Raw genomic sequence first — 20178 nt, 5'->3', positions numbered from 1 at the left:
GTGTGTGTGTGTGTGTGTGTGTGCTCTTTATCTTTATCTTTAACCAGGTTTCTGCTTCAGAAGGTCACAGGCTTTTCAGGTTTCCTTAATGAACCACAGTTTGGCTGTGCCAGGCAGCACTCATGCAGACTACAACGGTACCGCCACCGTGCTAAATAGTTCTGTACACTGACTATTCTAAAGTATTTTTAAATGGTGTATATTTTTTATTCATAATTACAATAAGAATATTAATATATCATGTTGCTATACACATTTTTTAGGTACTCAAAGAATGAATAAATCATAAATCAAGTTTGTGTTGTAATAGATTCAAATATTAGTTAATCAAAAATCATAAGTCTAGTATATATTTTAATAGAATAAAAAAATATATTTGAAATATATGTATTATGAATATTGTCATTTGTGGGAATCAAGTTGTCATTTTGAGGGATAAAAATAAGTAATTTTACAAGATGAGAAAGGTTTAATTAGTAATTTTGTAAGAAAGAAGTCTCAGTTCGACAAGAATAAAACCAAAAATGTGATTATTTTTTGTAAGAAAAAGTCCTATTACAAGAAATACTGTCATTTTTTAAAGTAATGACATAATATTACAATAAATTTTATGTCATTAACAAAATAACATAATGTTATGACAAAGAAAGTCAAAATATTACCTAAAATATGATGTAATTTTTTTTTATTACAATTTTAAAAGAGTAATTTTACAAAAATATTACTGAATACAAATAACACCACAATATTGTGACAAAATAGTCAGGCTATAATTATATATTAAGAAAATGTCATAATTTTATGACTAAAATAATGAGTATTTTTATTTTTTCATAAGTATATCCAAGTTTCTTTCTATGGCAAATGTACTGTAATGGTGTATACGATACGATATGGTAGTACTTCTGATGTCCATTGTAAATGAGGAATACATGGAACCTATTGTTGGTCCGGATGTTCTCAACATCCTTCAGTTGTGTTTCTCACTCTTCTTAATCAAATTGCTGCCACTGGCAACGCTCTTTGGCCCCACGGGGGGTCGTTTTGCAGTTGCACGCAATAAACAAACGAACGAATCATTGAGTCAGAAATGCATATGCCACTCTGTCTGGGTACTCGATTCCACATCACGTTATGAAAACTCAGATGAAAAGCCAGTCTTACACATGGTGTCATTTGGGTAGTGTCACTCAACTTTCTTGGGATGGATTCCCTCAGTGCACTCAGAGCTGCGGCGGCGGCAGGAGGACTCGTCTGGTCGTGTGTCAGAGGCCCAGCGGCGAGAGGCTCAGCGACTACAACTGCGACGTCCTCAACAAGCCTCCCGACACAGAACAGTGTAACCTCCAGCCCTGCCCAGGCTCCGGCTCCTGGCACCGCAGACCATGGAAGCCGGTACGATGATAGCGCTTACTTAAAAAACAAAATCTCACCCCCTTGATGGTGCTGTTGCGTCGCTGTGTGTGTGTGTGTGTGTGTGTGTGTGTGTTTACACATGGTGCTATAACACACACACACACACTTTAAAACTACTTTTAAAACACACATGCACACACGGCCTATTTTTGACTCAATGTGTGTGTGTGTGTGTGTTGTTCTGTATCATGAGTACGCAAGTGTATATTTGTGTATAAGACTATAAGACTGGCTTTGAAATTCAGCAGCTGGCAGAAAGGTGTTTGTGTTTTGAATTTGGAACGTTTTGTACAGGACTTTTTTTGTTGTTGTCGCCAATTTTACAGATTATTTAAGGTTTGCCGCCGATGCTGCCGCTCAGGACGCTTTCATCCATTCCATTCATTTCATCCATCCATTTCCTATGCCGTTTATCATCTATTTGTATTTCATATTTCTACAGTTTAACACATTTTACAATTTAACAAACAATATTCACATTTCACAGATTTTTACAACAAAAAAAAATCTAAAAGCATTTTAAAATAGTTATTGTTAAGCCATAAAATGCTCAATAAATTCTCAATATATGAATTTGTATAGTTGCAGTTTGTCATTGGGCTCACTGATAATGCCTGTGGAAAAATAAAAATGAAATAATATTAAATAAGGGTGTCCAAAGTGCAGCCTTTTTTCTTGTTTTTTGGCCTGTGGCAGAATAATAATAAGTAAAATGATATAAGTAATAATTTAAAATAATAAAATAGAATAAAGTCTAATGCAAAAAAATGCAAAAAAAATCCAAGAACACATATCATATGTATTTTTAAGAGAATGTTATGAGGGAAAATAACCTAATTTTGGTAACATAACTTTGAAATATGAAGGGAAAAGCATAGAATATTGTGTGAACAAAGTCAATTATTAAAAACAATTGACGAGGAGAAAGTTGAAATAGCAAACAATACAAAAACAACTGTCATTTTACAAGAATTAAGTCAAAATATGAAAATATATAATTTTCTGAGAATAAATGCATTATATGAGGAAAAAATTATGTTTTAACAAATATTAAAGAAAAAAAATATTTTTTTGTCGTAACATCAAGACAAACAAAACAAACTAAAGTAGTATTTTTAATTTTAAAAAAATATGGGTAAAAAAGTCAAAATAGCACGAGAAGATTATTTAAGACGGAATATTTGGAAAATTTGGACATTAAAAAGGAAAAGCAAAACAAAGTACAAAGAGTGAATGATGACAAAGCTGACATGCATATATTTCTAGAAATATATATAACTTCTCAGCATATTACATGTGTTGTTTTACAAAATAATATGATTTTATTTTTCACTGTGTGGCCCTGGCTGGACAAACCTTTGGACACCCCTGCTCTCCACAATGCTTATATCATGTCAACGAGCCGATTTATTGTTGGAATTACATTTCTAATCATTCATCGTAGCAAATCATTTTGAAGGAGTAACAGCAGCAGACAGATACCTCTTCTTCATTTTCATTTCATATGTGTTCATATGTTTTTTTTTTATATATATATTTATTTGCTAATGCGTTTTGCAGCTTTTAATTTCTGTTTAAAACACTTGAATAATTGTTTTTAAAATCAACAAACAGTGCAATGTTTTGAACCTGGTGCTACCATTGGTTTACTACAAGAATGAAGCTGTAAGTCCAATACAGGAAATAGTCACAATCTTATTACAATAAAGTCAGAATTTTACCATAATAAAGCAGAACTATCACAGAGATTCAGGTTCAGGTATAATATTTTATGTGAATATTGTAAGTGAAAAAGTGCTGATTTCACAAACGCACACAAATACATGCTGTATACATACTGTGTGTGTGTGTGTGTGCGTGTGCGTGTGTGTGTGTGTGTGTGTGTGTGCGCGCACACGTGCATGCATAACCTTTGGGGGACAAAATGTGTTGCATAAAAATAAAACCAAAATATGATAATGCAAGTCATAATGTCAGAAAATCCTATTGAAATAAATATGATGTAATTAAAAAAGATGACATCACTATTCTATGACAAAAGTTTGCCCCCTTTCCAGATGTTTTTTTTTTTTTTTGCATGTTTATTTTATTGCACTTTGCCGCATGCCCATATGCCGCTGATCCTCATTAGGGTGGCGGGGGTTTGCTGGAGCCTATTCCAGCTGACTTCGGGCGAGAGGCGGAGTTCATGCTGGAGCGGTGGCAGCACACCTCACATTCATACCTATGGACAATTTAGAGTCACCAATAAACCTTAACATCCATGTTTTTGGAACGTGGAAAGAAACCTGGAGAAAACCCACACAAGCACAGGTACAACATGCAAACTCCATACAGAGATGCCCAAAGGAGATTCAAACCCAGGTCTTCCTCATGATCTCACTGTGTGGCCAACACTAACCACTTTCCACGTGTCAAATCAAACAAATTAATTTCATTAGTAGTTGATGACAACATAACTAACACAATGCAGTTTGTAAATGAACTTTTTATTGTTTAAAAAAAACAAAAACAAATCTGATCCAAACCTACATGGCTGTGTGTGAAAATGTGATTGCCCCCTAAATGAGATTACCTGAGATCTATCAGTGTGGAAAAGGTTGTAAAGCCATTTCAGCCAACCACAGTGAGAGCCACTATCCACAAATGGCCAAAACATGGAACAGTGGTGAACCTTTCCAGTAGAGGCCAGCCAACCAGAATGAGCCCAACAGTGCAGCAACGACTCATGCAAGAGGTCACAAAAGACCCCACAACAACATCCAAAGAACTGCAGGCCTCACTTGCCTCGGTTAAGGTCAGCGTTCATGACTCCTCCATAAGAAGGACACTGGGAATGAACAGCCAGCATGGCAAAGATCAAAACCACTGCTGAACTAAAAAAAAACATTAAAGGAAAACTGCACTTTTTGTTGTGGACTTACTTTTGTGGAAGATGTGTGTCCCATTACATCTGAAATTGAAGTCACGCCGCTTTTCAGAAAAAGAACATCATATTTCCATCAAAAAAAGAAAAACATCAAACCAAGAGTAAAATCTGGTGGTGGTGGTGTGATGGTCTTGGGCTGTTTTGCTGCGTCATGACCTGGAAGACTTACTGTGATCAATGGAACCATGAATCGTGATCCAAAACACACCTATCTCCCCCAGTTGGACCCGTGAGTCCAGTCCAGTGACCTATCTCGCCCAGTGGGACCCGTGAGTCCAGTTCAGTGACCTATCTCCCCCAGTTGGACCTGTGAGTCCAGTCAAGTGACCTATCTCCCCCAGTTGGACCCGTGAGTCCAGTCCAGTGACCTATCTCCCCCAGTTGGACCCGTGAGTCCAGTCAAGTGACCTATCTCCCCCAGTTGGACCCGTGAGTCCAGTCCAGTGACCTATCTCGCCCAGTGGGACCCGTGAGTCCAGTCCAGTGACCTATCTCCCCCAGTTGGACCCGTGAGTCCAGTCCATTGACCTATCTCCCCCAGTGGGACCCGTAAGTCCAGTCAAGTGACCTATCTCCCCCAGTGGGACCCGTGAGTCCAGTCCAGTGACCTATCTCCCCCAGTGGGACTCGTGAGTCCAGTCCAGTGACCTATCTCGCCCAGCGGGACCCGTGAGTCCAGTCAAGTGACCTATCTCCCCCAGTGGGACCCGTGAGTCCAGTCCATTGACCTATCTCCCCCAGTGGGACCCGTGAGTCCAGTCCATTGACCTATCTCCCCCAGTGGGACCCGTGAGTCCAGTCCAGTGACCTATCTCCCCCAGTTGGATCTGTGAGTCCAGTCAAGTGACCTATCTCCCCCAGTTGGACCCGTGAGTCCAGTCCATTGACCTATCTCTCCCAGTGGAACCCGTAAGTCCAGTCAAGTGACCTATCTCCCCCAGTGGGACCCGTGAGTCCAGTCCAGTGACCTATCTCCCCCAGTGGGACCCGTGAGTCCAGTCCATTGACCTATCTCCCCCAGTGGGACCCGTAAGTCCAGTCAAGTGACCTATCTCCCCCAGTGGGACCCGTGAGTCCAGTCCAGTGACCTATCTCCCCCAGTGGGACCCGTGAGTCCAGTCCAGTGACCTATCTCCCCCAGTGGGACCTGTGAGTCCGGTTCTGGTCAGATTTTAGTGATGAGAAGCGCAGTCAGGCTTCTCAACACAAGATTGGTTCAAACGAGTAAAAGCCTGCTCAAAATAGCAGACCTCACAAAAGGCTCAGCCATAACCTCATCGATCGCTGAACCAAAAAGTAAAAAAATAACATTGTGAACATGACCCCCACCACACTTGACCCCCCACTAACTTAAAGGTACCAAATACCACCCAGAAGTGCATACAATTCAACACCAGTTCCCTAGCCTTACTTACTTAACCGTTTATAGCCAATGTGCACGTTTCACTGTCAACAGCCTTAACGTTAGCGAGCTAATGCTAACAGAGCCAACAGGAGAACGCCCAACCATAGAAGTAAATAGAAAGTAAATGCAGTGGAAGGGAATAATCTCCCGGTCAAACTCCGCCATTACTGATAATTGAAAACAGCATCTGAAACCCAGTTGAGGTGAAATGTTTACAAAGCAAATTACGGATGCAGCTAAGTTGAACCTCCTCCTCCGTTGCTATGAGGGGCAGCCAGCCAACGTCAAGGCGAGCAGTCTGTGTCACCGTGTCCCCGCCCCGACTGTTGAACACCAGTCACTCATTACATTGGCTGATGGGGGCATGCACTGGGGTCTCACATTCAAGAACTCGGGTAGACTGATCGGAAACTTTGGCATAGATTAACATGATAATACAGCATTCTAACATGTATAGGTCAGAAAATTGATCAATGATAAATGACTAATAAAATATATATAATAGAATATTTATATTTTATTTATATTTATACATTTATATTTTAGACTAATATATATATTTTGCATTGTCAGTATTACAATAATAAATGTAAATGTGATCATCATTTTGGTGAAGTTTTATAAAGACATTTTCTGGCCCCCATGGAAGGCAATTTACATAAGTATACTGTAGACACTCTACAGCAGGGGTGGCCAAACTACGGCCCGGGGGCCGCATGCGGCCCACCAAGCGTTTGAATCCGGCCCGCCAGTTGCTATTTCAACTTTTAACATACAAACTGGCAACATGACTTGCAAGTCTTATTTAGTAAAAAAAAAAAAAAAAAAACAACACAACTGTAAAATTAAATAACATAGTTTGATGTGGTCTGATGTTTAGTGATCCTGAAAAAATTGACATGAGAACATACAGCTGATAGTATTACACTTCTACAGATAACATTAGACAAATAATTCAAGAAAAATTATAAGCATAAAATAGTGTGTGTGTGTGTGTGTGTGTGTATGTGTGTGTTAAATATATGTTCTGGACAATTTTGTTAACTCAATGCGGCCAGGAGTCCAAATATTTGCCCACCCCTGCTCTATGGTATATATGTACTGTATTGTCGATGATGGGGTTCTATTGTGACAGAAGCTTGCGCTTCATTGATCTATGCTACAAAGTCAAACGAAAAGACCCAAAACTGCTGGTGTTTATTTCATGGTACCTTCAAAGCCGCCAGCATGTCTCCTTGCTTGTATGAGATCAATTGTCAGGGAAAAGATCAATTTGAGTCATTTAGTGCTGGTAATAAAACCACAGTGTTTCCTGAGGAGCCGCTTCCCATGGAGCTGACTGATCCTGAGGGTAGGCCGAGGTTGTCATCTGGGGTCAGATGCTCATGACATCAGCAGCCTCACGTTTCCTTACCCATCTTTGCGTCTTGTCGTGGCTTGAATTCCTGGAGATGGTGTTGCATTGGGCTTTTAGAGCAACAAGATGCACTTTTTGTGTAAAAGCCATGTCGGCCTCCCAAAGCAGATGATGCGTGATCTTGTCCATCCTTCAGCTTTTTGCCTCAGGACTTCTTCTCAAACATGATTGTCTTGTGCTGCTCAATGGATGATGGATGATGAATTTTTGAAGTCACAGGCCATGTGAAGGTCTGCAAGTGTTTAGCTGCTTCTTTGTGGACCAGCACCAGGATTCTGTCTTTGACAGGAACACTCTGCTGCCTTAAAAGGGGAATGGGACTTTATTTGGAAACATTCCCAATCCTTATGTGAAACATGAACACATATTTTTTTTTCCTTTTCTGTGCATTAAAAAAAGTTTATTTCAGCTAACTTATGTTTATAATCATCAAAATACGGCAAGATACTGCAACTATTACATATTATCATCAGTGTACGTGTTAATGCATGATCAGAGTGTGTACATGAAATGATGCAAAAATGAAAAGACCCTGCACAGAAAAGGAAAAGAAATATGTGTTCCTGTTTCACATAAGGATTGTGAATAATTAAAAAAAAGTGCAGTTTCCCTTTAAAACGTACCAGAAAAATGCCTGTCAAAGATCCTCTATACAACAGGAATAGTCTGCTGGAAAATAATTTGTCAAAGATCCTCTGTGAGAGGAGCCCTCTGTTGCTTTTAAGGACAGACCACAAAAACGTTAGAGACGGGGCAGGACACATTTGTGTACACAGCAGCTCTATGCTGCTGTTAAGGACAAATGGCAGAAATCTCATCTCAATGATCATCCTCTATATGAGAGGAGCATTCTGCTGTGTTTAAAGATAAAGCAGCTATTCAAAGATCATACAGTATATGACAGGAGTGTGCTGCTGCTTTGCAAATTTCCCCCGTGGGGATGAATGTACAGTGAAGAAAATAAGTATTTGAACACCCTGCTATTTTGCTATTTCTCCCACTTAGAAATCATGGAGGGGTCTGAAATTTTCATCGTAGGTGCATGTCCACTGTGAGAGAGATAAACTAAAAAGAAAAATCCAGAAATCACAATGCATGATTTTTTTTAACAATTTATTTGTGTGATACAGCTGCAAATAAGTATTTGAACACCTGAGAAAATGAATGTTAATATTTGGTACAGTAGCCTTTGTTTGCTATTACAGAGGTCAAACGTTTCCTGTAGTTTTTCACCAGGTTTGCACACACTGCAGGAGGGATCTTGGCCCACTCCTCCACACAGATCTTCTCTAGATCAGTCAGGTTTCTGGGCTGTCGCTGAGAAACACGGAGTTTGAGCTCCCTCCAAAGATTTTCGATTGGGTTCAGGTCTGGAGACTGGCTGGGCCATGCTAGAACCTTGATATGCTTCTTACGGAGCCACTCCTTGGTTTTCCTGGCTGTGTGCTTCGGGTCGTTGTCGTGTTGGAAGACCCAGCCACGACCCATCTTCAATGCTCTGACAGAGGGAAGGAGGTTGTTCCCCAAAATCTCACAATACACGGCCCCAGTCATCCTCTCTTTAATGCAGTGCACTCGTCCTGTCCCATGTGCAGAAAAACACCCCCAAAGCATGATGCTACCACCCCCATGCTTCACAGTAGGGATGGTGTTCTTCGGATTGTACTCTTCATTCTTCTTCCTCCAAACACGCTTATTGGAATTATGACCAAAAAGTTCTATTTTGGTCTCATCTGACCATAAAACTTTCTCCCATGACTCCTCTGTATCATCCAAATGGTCATATGCAAACTTAAGACGGGCCTTGACATGTGCTGGTTTAAGCAGGGGAACCTTTCGTGCCATGCATGATTTCACATCATGACGTCTTAGTGTATTACCTACAGTAACCTTGGAAACGGTGGTCCCAGCTCTTTTCAGGTCATTGACCAAGTCCTGTCGTGTAGTTCTGGGCTGATTCCTCACCTTTCTTAGAATCATTGAGACCCCACGAGGTGATATCTTGCATGGGGCTCCACTCCGATTGAGATTGACCGTCATGTTTAGCTTCTTCCATTTTCTAATGATAGCTCCAACAGTGGACCTTTTTTCACCAAGCTGCTTGGTAATTGCTCCGTAGCCCTTTCCAGCCTTGTGGAGGTGTACAATTTTGTCTCTGGTGTCTTTGGACAGCTCTTTGGTCTTCGCCATGTTACAAGTTAAAGTCTTACTGATTGTATGGGGTGGACAGGTGTCTTTATGCAGCTAACGACCTCAAACAGGTGCATCTGATTCAGCATGATACATGGAGTGCAGGTGGACTTCTAATGGGCAGACTAACAGGTCTTTCAGGGTCAGAATTCTAGATGATACACAGGTGTTCAAATACTTATTTGCAGCTGTATCACACAAATAAATTGTTAAAAAATCATGCATTGTGATTTCTGGATTTTTCTTTTTAGTTTATCTCTCTCACAGTGGACATGCACCTACGATGAAAATTTCAGACCCCTCCATGATTTCTAAGTGGGAGAAATAGCAAAATAGCAGGGTGTTCAAATACTTATTTTCTTCACTGTATCTACCTACCTACCTACCTACCCACCTACCTTTATACAAGGCTAGTTATCGCATGAATATCTGCTCTCAGCAGTTTCTGCATCCAGAGTGGACGCTCACAGTAAAAATGATATAATGATATAATATTCCAATAAGAATTATTGAATTAAAATTGTCATAATTTGAAGACAAAAAAGTCAAAACTATTACAAAAAGTCAGAGTTAATGAAAAGACAATTTTTCAACAAACATTTATCATTTACCAGAAACCCTCCAAAAATGCTCTATCATTATCTTTTTGAGACAATAAGCTGCATTACAAAAATGTTAAAACGAGGACTTTCATCATGTAATATTAAAAGGTTTTTTTTCAAAAAAGAAAGAATTTTTACCATTTTTGTGTATCTTCATTCAAAAGAAAGAATTTCCCTCTATTGAAATGTAAGATAAAATGTACGATGTAAAATGGATATTAAAGGCTTGTCTTGATGTTATATTTCTTTCTAAATGCTCGCTATTTTTCAGACCTGCGGCAAAGGCAAACAAACTTGGATGTTCAATGACATAAAAGAACATTTGACCAAATAAGTCGATAGTTCAAACATGCATTCTTCTTCTCTTGTGTCAGCTTCTTGGAGAACGTTGGCTCCAGATCTTCTTTGAGGTTGTTGGCCGACATTAAAAGTTGGAGCACTTTTTCTTACTTGACTGCCATGGGGAATATGACTGAAATAAATAACGTCACAGGACGTGTGCGACAACAGAAAGGCCCCATTGTGGAATGTTTAGTCCGGAACGTCTGCTTGGTATGTCTTTGCTGAGTGCTATTGACTTAAAAAGGAAATAGCGTGGAAGAAACCGTATACTCAGACCATGCAAGGTTTAGTTGGACAGGACACAGTAAAGCAAAACTACAGTACGTCAGAATTTCCCGCTATTTGCTTTTATCTTTCTCTTGACATTCCTGTCCTTCCTCCCCTTGACGACATTCTTACCAGCTCTTTCCGTGTGTTTTGTTTTGACTCTCCCTGTGGACGTAAGCATACAAAGAAGGAACACACAGACTCGCATGTTCTGTGATTCTTTATCGTCCGTCCTTGTCGAGTTTCCTCTTGAAGTTTCTTGACGTGCTGATACTGGTGAGACAAGAGACATGAGATACAGATGTGCTCTTAGTTCGCCTCTTGCTTAATTTGGACTGTGAGCCACTTAAATATAGTAGAATGTGGAAGGTGAGGGTAAAATGTCATAACTAAGAAAGTCATACCATATTTGTCTATGTGGAGATCCTAAGTATTAACAGACAGACACTCACAATTTGAACACGACCTGAGTAAAAAAGGACATACTGTGTTTGTTTCTTCCACACGGCAGACAACATTCTTAAGCAAATTAAGTAGAAAATCATTTTTAAAAAGGCTTAAAAATGCTACAAATCCCAGTTTGGAAAAACCTCCAACAGCATCTCATTCTGCATTGAAAATATTGTTTAATTCTAAAAAAAAAAAAAAAATAACAATGCAAAAAAAGTACCATGTCTTTCACTGATGTCAATGCATTATTTTTCATTCAAAATGTGAAATACTGATACTTTTGATACAAAATTATCGAAACAAAAGGCTGCAGAGCCTCAATTTGTGGTAAATACAAAAAAATTGCCATAACTGGAATTACAAATTGTCCATGTATTCTTAAAAACATGCACAGATTGAAAGCCATCCGAATACAAATGACATGATTTGATTTCATGAAAGCTGGCGAGACTAACATTGCAAAGCGGATTGAGAGGCAAACATCAATGCTCTTTTTAAAAAATAAAAATAAAAAAAAATAAATAAAAACTTGTTGAATTTGTGTGACATGTTACAGGAATATTGTCCAAAAAAATGGACTTACCACCCATTTTGGCCCCCACCCTCAGTTTGTAATAGGAGTAGATTCGTTTACCAAAAAGTTAGCGTCTTTACTTTGAGCACTGCTAACTGGCTGAGGGTCGTAATTTGCATGTGTCCGATTCCCTTACCTGCGACAGGGTAATTTCTGGGTTGCCAGTATGAAAGTAGAGCAGCTACACACGATAACCAGCACAGAAAGCTTTCTAGTTCTTCCAGAATCTGCACCCATTCAGCTGTATTATTCGTGATTCCCCGCGAAAACGACCTGTTTGAATGTATTCGCCCACAGCACGCCTCCTCCGCTGTGGTTGGTCACACTCCCGAGTGCTGAGAAGGACTTCCGGTTTGTGCTGCTAGCTGCGAACCCAACTTTATAGGAGTTGATAATAAACGGCGATGTATCTTTTTAAATTGTTAGCTTGCAACATACAGCCACATGTGTTGGATCCCAAATTCGATCCGGAAGTAGAGACTGTACAGTCCCAAGTTTCTCAAGAAAAGAGGTTACTTCTCTCAATGGCTCTTTTAGTGTTTTCTACAGCATCGGTAATGTATAATTGTTTTGCGGCACTACCAGTGGAGAGCCACTAATTGTGGTGGGAAATGACTATTAGCAACCCTGCTCCCTGTATGCACACTCTATAATGCTACACAGACAAGCGCTTTTGCTCCAGGACTTAGACAAAATAAACACAGTTAGGACGCTGATAAATTGTTACTTACTACTTGCCCTTCTGACTCTTCCACACGACCAAGTAACGTTGGGAAGGCGTAGGGCAGGGGTGGGCAAACTACGGCCCGGGGGCCACATCCGGCCCGCCAAGTGTTTGAATACGGCCCGCCCAATCTTTCCAAAGTATTTCATTTAAACTCAACATACAACCTGGCATCATGGCCTGAGCCAACCTTTTGATGGTTGTATCAATTTCGTTTTTTGACATGGTCTGTTGTTTACAAAGTGCTCCTGAAAAAAGGGACACAAGCACATAATAATAATAATTATTATTATTAGATTATTATAATTATTATTAGAACTATTATTATTATTATAATATTATATTAATGCTAATTATTATATTAATTATATATAATATTATTGTTATATTTGCACATTTTACATAATAATAATATAATAATTGTTATTTTAATTTTATTGTAATTATTATAATATTTTATTATTTTTAAAATATTTAAATATAAATATAAAATAATAAATAATAATAGCAGATTGCATGACAATTTTACAGATACAATAATACCAGGTGGACTGTTACGTGTAAAATATATAGTATGCCCCCCCCCCCCCCTCGTAAATTTTGTCATATCAATGCGGCCCGCGAGTCAAAAAGTTTGCCCACCCCTGGCGTAGGGCTTCAGCAAGTGTTGGCTAGTCCAGCTGCATACTGGCCCATGTTCATATAACAGTCCAGTGTGAAATGCTGCTGACAGATTAAAATGCATTTCTTTTGCTGGTAGGGAATCAGGAACTCCAACTGCTTGTGCCCGATGATGGCATCTTTAGGAATTGTCAACAAATGTGGCATTCCCTTACGAGCCATTGCATTTTTTTTTCAAATTCCCGTCCAATATTCGCAAAGCATTCATTAGATTTTACTTACTTTTGGCATCTCCATCTATGAAATGAGAGTGGTCTGCTTTCTTAGCGCCATTCCTTATAATACAATTTAAGATGCCCCATGTTGCTCTAATGTTGTTTTTGTACTTGTTTAGTAATTGACTGTAATATTCCGTCCTACAAACTCTCAAAACGTATTTTTATATATTCTGTTTTTTCTGCTTCTTTAGTTTTTGCATTATAAATCAACACAAAGTGTTTTTTGTTCTTACAGGAATTTTGCAATCATTTTGTCATCCATGGATGATTTCCCTTTGTTTTTATTATTATTCGATACTTCTCTCTGTGGATAATGTCTCCTATCTTTGTTTTTCCAAAACTTTCATCTGCTTGTAGTCTTCTGAATATCCTTGTATCTTCGCTCTTTCTCTTTTTATAGTTTTCATTGTAAATCGAATGCACTGGAAGATGGTCACTAATATCATTAAATAGCAGTCCACTAGTTGTATTGTTATCAAGGTCATTCATGAATATGTTATCAATTAGTGATGATCTGTAATTCTACTTGGTCGGGTGATTTGGAGATATAAACTCTGTCTATAAACATTATCGATAAGTAATCTATTCTGTTTTGCTTATTTGAATTCATAAGGTTAATATTGAAATCTCCACATAAAAATATTACTTTTTGGCGAATGTCAATGAATTTTTGCTTTGATCCGATCCTCAAATATTTAAATGCTAGACTCTATAGATGCAACTTATTAATACATGTTTTCTTTTTGCTGATGTGAAAGTTTCCATGTATTGTTTGCGTGTATAGTAATAGCAGTCATTTCTGATAAGAGATAAGAAGTTGGTGTTTGGGTGTACTTTTTCTCCAGTGTTGTTTGTATTTGTTGTAAAATTTAGCCTTTTTTTTTTTTTTACTAATATGTTGAATTCAACCACAAAACATTGATAATTTATGAATTGATCATTTGTTAAAAAATGCAACAGAGTGAGTCCGCAATGTCGGAATGATGACAGTATTGCCTCATGGGCCAGCCGGCTCTGATAAGAACTTTTTTTGCTTGCCTCTTGACAATCACCACACCTGTTCACTGTTTGTAAATTAAGTGGTTTTGCACTCAATTATGTGATTTGCTCTGCAATCAATCGTGAAACTGTCGCTGAGGAATGTCGCTCTGGAGCTACTTCATGGCTGGATTGTTCCCTCTCGCTCCATTACATGCAGCTGTATTGCTCGTGTCTGTGCTTTTCTTTCCTGAAACGTCCAAAAGCTTTTTCCTCTCCTTTGGCTTGGTTCATGTATGCAAATTGGATGAGTAGATTCCAGTGTAATGCTTGCAGAAATCCCCTCTACACCTCCTCCTCGTCCGGATTAACTGGGCTAACCATGTGAAATTAATTTCTGTGACAACATGGGTGGTCAAAAGCATCACAAGCGTGTTTCCCATGCGAGCCATGCTAAAATTCTCAGAATACGAGCAGCATGAGCATAAGTCAAGCGCAGTATTGGGTAGTAAAGAAGGGTGCTCCTACCTGTTGTCTTCAATCGGCTATATAAATATATATATGTCCTCATCTTTGTCTGCGAGGTTGTAGTCGTCCAGTGGTCCGCTAACGCTGCGGTGCTGTGCCAGCTCTCTTGATGAACTGACATATGAAACGAAGGAGGAGCACTTTTTTTTTTCCTCCCCCAGATAAAGTTCAGCCAGAGGAGCGTGCGTCCCCATGCAGCTACAATTTTCTTTCTTCCTGCCTCTTTTATGATGTAGAGGAGGGGCCGACTCCTCAACTCAACACCCCATCTCCCACCCACCCACCCACCACCGCAAGCCTCTCAAAAAGCTGAGCCGGTGGAGGGAGTTATCTTCTATTTTGGCGTGCATGTGAAACCACCACGCTCTGGACCCGGCTTTGATGCCGCCGCCCTGTCTTTAAAATGTTTGGGTAATTACAATGTGTGGCACAGCATGTGTCTGCAGTGTCAACTACGCTGTTGGGGGGAAAAAAACAAGCGTTAGGGTCCTGCTTTTCCGTGGTTACTCCAGTCTTGTTTGTTATTCTGAGAAGTGGGGTTATCATTAAGAGAACAATGCCATATTATGTCCTTCATGTGAAATGGAAAATATGCATTTCTACAGTGTTTTACGTATTTGAAGCCCATGAAGCAAAACATAGCCTAATTGTTCATTGTCTGTCATCCCCCATCTCTGAACCAGTGCTTTCATCAGAGTGTCTGGTTTATAACTGGTTTTCTCCCCCTCCCACTCTCACGGTTGCGTTCCTGAAGTTCTTCATAGTTCATTATTGGTACCAGATGATGGTCTCGTCGCCATACGTCTTGCCTCTGCAGTTGACAGCAGGCCCCCTGGCTAAGTCGTTGGTTTGTTTACAGTTTAAATAGCCTGGCCAGCATTCCTTGAGCGTGAGCGTTCCATTTCGGTTGTTTAGCCGAGATGTTTGGAGTACACTCGCTTGGCCGTGAAATGCAGACAGGAAGCAGGGTCAATGTATCTATTTAAAAGAAGGAGAGAAATCTTGGGAGTCTGTCTTCTGGCCGGTTGGCTTTGGATGCAGGCTTTTGTGCATCGTGTGCAGGCCTCAGGCAACCACGTTTTTTTTTTCCCTCTTCCCTTCATTGATGACGATACTAGCAGTCTCAGAGTTTTGCTCATAGTGTGTGGTGAATTATTAATCGTAGTGACCTTCCAGTGTCCTGGAAGGTCCATTAACTGTTTTAATGATAGTGATTTATTTTATATGTAACACAAACAACATTGTAGCAGCAGAAAAATCTATACCCAAGAGTAAAGGCAAGAGTAGGAAGAAGTCTGTACCATGTTGGACAGAGGAGTGTCAGCAGGCTATAAAACAAATGAGCAGGCATTCAGATTGGTTAAAAGAACTCACAACATACCAAATTTAATTCTGTATGAAAAGACTCAAGCAGCAGTCAGAAGAACAATCAGGCAAGCAAAAAAAGAAAGACGCAGTTCCGTGGAAAGAACAACGCTGGTGGGAGAAATATTGGGAATGATCAGGAGAACGAGAGGGTCAGGAGAGAGCAAAGATGCACAGCTCAGAAAACCTGTCCGAAGAAGGTAAAATGAAAAAGAAGAAAAACACAAAAGTCAACATGCAGAAGTTTTCGACACCCTTTGGATGACACACTTGAAGAGATGCTGAGTGCTATTAGCACCCAGACCCAAACCAACTACTCCAGGGAAGCTTTCAAGAGACTGTTAGAACTCGATGATAATGTCTGGGAAGAGGGTCGACTGTGAAAGTGGAAAGAGGCGGTGGTTATTCCAATAAGGAAGCCGAGGAAAGATCCTGTAAAAGCATCTAGTATGCACAGTAGACATTGTTGTACATAGTGTTGGTGGCAGTAAAATGGGTGGAGTTAAAATGACGCAAGAATACATCTTCCGTATCCTTTCAAAGACATCAGTCAGTTATATAGATTATTATGACTATATCATCTATATATGACAGGCAAGGTGTATCTTACATTTTTCTCTGGCAGAGCAAATCTGTCTACAGGTAAGGGCATTTACATCGATAATACTATCTGCCCCAATGGCTGGACAGGACAACAAAAAGCATCACAGTGTTTCACTCGGATGTCAGATAAGGTATTCTATATAGTATACAGCAGGGGTGCTCATTAAGTCGATCGCCATCTACCGGTCGATCGCGGAGATGGTACTTGTCGATCGCGGCGTGACATTAAAAAAATATCATCCTCGCATCAATGCCGTCACTTGATTGATATACAGGGCAGCCATTCAGATGACAACTGAATGTTGCCCTTCGGGCGACCAATCAAATCAAACAACGTCTCTAAGTGCAGCAGAACTTACGATGTCAGCCTATCATCCATCCCCGTTACTTGATTGACATACAGGACAACCAGTCAGATGACAACTGAATTTTGACCTTTAGGTCACCGCTCATGCGTAAACAGCGATGCAAAGTGCTAAGCTAGTCGGCGAATTGCGTCAGATTTTAAGCCCTCGCTAAAGTTTATGGTCACTAAAATGAGTGAAGTAGCTGGACCAAGTAAAAAGGCAAAAACATATCACTTCCATACGGAATGGGAGGTGGACTTTTTTTTCACAATGTCTTTTTCCAAGTGCGTTTGCCTCATATGCCATTCTACCATCGCAGTACCAAAGAAGGGAAATGTGGAGTAATTACAAAAAATGTTAATAGTTAATTATGTGTGTTTTGCAATATTGGCTCATTTGGTTATGTAAGGTACATCAACATACATTGTACGTACAAATAATCCTCAATACATTTGAAAATAAATAGATGTTTTGCATTTTTGTAGTGGGTAGATCATTTTGACTCGGTCATTTTCAAAGTAGCTCGCATGCTGAAAAAGTGTGAGCATCCCTGATATACAGTATACAGTATACTAACAGTGTACACACAGTCACAAAGATAAACAATAGAAGGGCCAGGACACATTTCTTTGGTTGCCAGCACAGTTGGTCAAGAGGGAACTGCCAACATTGAAAGTTGAAAGTTCTGGTTTTTGGAAGGATGTGATGTGACTAGTTTGACTATTGAAGACACACGGTTGTTTAATAGAACATGAGGGCTGGTCTACTCGGGGTGTGAATGTTTCCGTATGGCTGTGGTAAGGCTGTGGCTGCAGCTAAGTTATGTGCAAGTAATGGATGCTAACCGGCTTAAAACCGAAGAAGAAGTGCTACGTTTTGTTAGCTCAAACTGTCTGAAAGAGTTCAACATTGAACAGATGCTGGAGTTACAGTGCATCCGGAAAGTATTCACAGCGCTTCACTTTTTCCACATTTTGTCATGTTACAGCCTCATTCCAAACTGTATTAAATTAATCTCTTACGTCAAAATTCTACACAAAATACTCCATTATGACAATGTGAAAAAGTTTTTTTTGACTTTTTTTGAATTGATTAAAAATAGAAAACTAAGAAATCACATTTACATAAGTATTCACAGCCTTTGCCATGAAGCTCAAAATTGAGCTCAGGTGCATCTTTTTTCCACTGATCATCCTTGAGATCTTTCATGTCAAAAAAACCTTTTTTCACATTGTCATAATGGAGTATTTTGTGTAGAATTTTGAGGTAAGAGATTAATTTAATACAGTTTGGAATGAGGCTGTAACATGACAAAATGTAGAAAAAGTGAAGCGCTGTGAATACTTTCCGGATGCACTGTATAATTGAATGCTCCTTGTGTCATCTTCAGTCATTAAATGATCCTAATTTACCTTCCCATGTAGTGTTCGGTGACTTGTGGCCGCGGCACCAAACACCGGGAGATCACCTGCGTTGACCACAAGAACCAAAGCAAACTGGAGGAGCAGCACTGCCGTCACCTTCCTCGGCCACGGGCACAGAAGACTTGTCGGGGCCGAGGGTGTCCAACTTGGAAGGCCAACAGGTGGAGCAAGGTATGAATCAACTACGTTACATCCAGTTGTAATTAATCTAACTAAGACTTTACTTTGGAAAGTCTTAGCAGGTCACTGGAGGTTCACATCAGGGAGTGAAAAATTATTTTAATTTCAAACACAATATATCATAACTGAATTTGTTCACCAGACAAACCAGAGCAAAGCATATCAAATTACTGTAGCAACTTTTAATGGCACTGCAATATTGATCAAAAGTTTAAATATTACGGGACAAGGAAAGAGGAAAGTTCAAATATTTTGAACATTTGAAAATAGCACCAAAATGGGGGGTTTTCATTTCTTGAAAATGTGGTTGGGAAATTACTCTTGGTCTGTCCCGTCACCTTGGACCTGTTTGCCTTGGGAGACCCTACCAGGGGCATATAGCCCCAGACAACATAGCTCCTCGGATCACTCGGGCACTCAAACCCCTCCACCACGATAAGGTGGTGATTCATGGAGGGGAATAAGATGGAGTGATCCAGAAGACCTTTATGATGACAACAAAGACGAGAATGTTTTTAACATAGGGATGTCCATAAGTGTACTTGGCACCAGGACACCCTAGGCCGCAGGTCTATGATCGACTTTGTAGTCGTATCATCAGACCTTCATCCGCATGTTCTGGACACACGGGTGAAGGGAGGGGCTGAGCTGTCAACTGATCACCACCTGGTGATGAGTTGGATTAGATGGTGGGGGAGGATGCTGGACAGACCTGGGAGACCCAAACGAGTAGTTAGGGTGTGCTGGGAATGTCTGACAAAGTCTCCCGTTTGTCGACTCTTCAACTCTTACCGCCGCAGAACTCCACCTGCATCCCAGGGGGAGGACCGGGATAGTGAGTCAGAATGGGCCACATTCCGTGCCGCCATTGCTGAGGCAGTTGGCTGGAGCTGCAGCTGAAAGGTGGTCGGCGCCACTCATGGCGGCAGACCCCTGACCCCAATGGTGGACATCAGAGGTCAGGGCTGCCGTCAAGCTGAAGAAGGAGTCCTATCGAGCATTGATGGCTTGTGGGACTCCGGAAGAAGCTGACAGGTACCGTCAGGCCAAACGGCACGTGGCTTCAGCGGTTGTCGGGTGTGGGAGGAATTCGGTGAGGCCATGGAGCATGACTTTCGGTTGGCCTCGAAGAGGTTCTGGAAAGCCGTCTGGCGCCTCAGAAAAGGGAAGCAGTGCCCGGTCCACACTGTTGACAGTAGGAGGAGGTGGCCGCGGACCAGGAAGTCTGGGCTTCCCTACTGAGACTGCTGCCCCCGCGACCCCTACCCGGATAAGCGGAGGAAAATGGATGGATGGAGGTTGGGAAATGTATACAGTGTATATTAAGGGAATAACGTCAAAATATTATAGGAATCTGGTGTTGTACTGCTGCTGCAACTGCATTTTTTTCATCATGACAAATAATTATTATGACTTATTTATTCCAATAAATAATTCCATATTTTTCAACAACCAGCAGAACATTAACCAAAAACATTGCAAAAATCTAAATTTAAGGGCTTGCTGAGAGCACTTAAACTGAAAGCCTCTTTTAGTTG

General features: G+C 40.3%; 1 protein-coding gene and 1 long non-coding RNA gene across 7 annotated transcripts in view; one reads left to right on the top strand and one right to left on the bottom strand.

Annotated features, from left to right (window-relative positions):
* LOC131130761 (A disintegrin and metalloproteinase with thrombospondin motifs 20) overlaps positions 1 to 20178 on the top strand; it is a 141138-nt gene that overhangs the window by 77219 nt on the left and 43741 nt on the right. For 5 of the 6 annotated variants that reach the window (XM_058074674.1, XM_058074673.1, XM_058074678.1 and 2 more), the window contains exons 28-29: positions 1219 to 1395; positions 18461 to 18631. In XM_058074674.1, coding sequence (XP_057930657.1) covers positions 1219 to 1395; positions 18461 to 18631 — 348 coding nt within the window. The remainder of the gene's footprint in view (positions 1 to 1218; positions 1396 to 18460; positions 18632 to 20178) is intronic. The other variant, XM_058074675.1, reaches the window with a different exon arrangement.
* On the bottom strand, positions 6508 to 14885 carry LOC131130762 (uncharacterized). Its single transcript, XR_009130084.1, has 3 exons — positions 14722 to 14885; positions 10701 to 10841; positions 6508 to 7884 (listed from the first exon to the last, which is right to left on the bottom strand). It is a non-coding gene; the product is annotated as an uncharacterized LOC131130762 (long non-coding RNA).

Source organism: Doryrhamphus excisus, chromosome 6 (assembly GCF_030265055.1).
Source record: "Doryrhamphus excisus isolate RoL2022-K1 chromosome 6, RoL_Dexc_1.0, whole genome shotgun sequence".
Classification (NCBI taxonomy): domain Eukaryota; kingdom Metazoa; phylum Chordata; class Actinopteri; order Syngnathiformes; family Syngnathidae; genus Doryrhamphus; species Doryrhamphus excisus.
The sequence above is the reverse complement of the archived record's forward strand: the minus strand, read 5'-3'. Positions and strand labels throughout refer to the sequence as shown.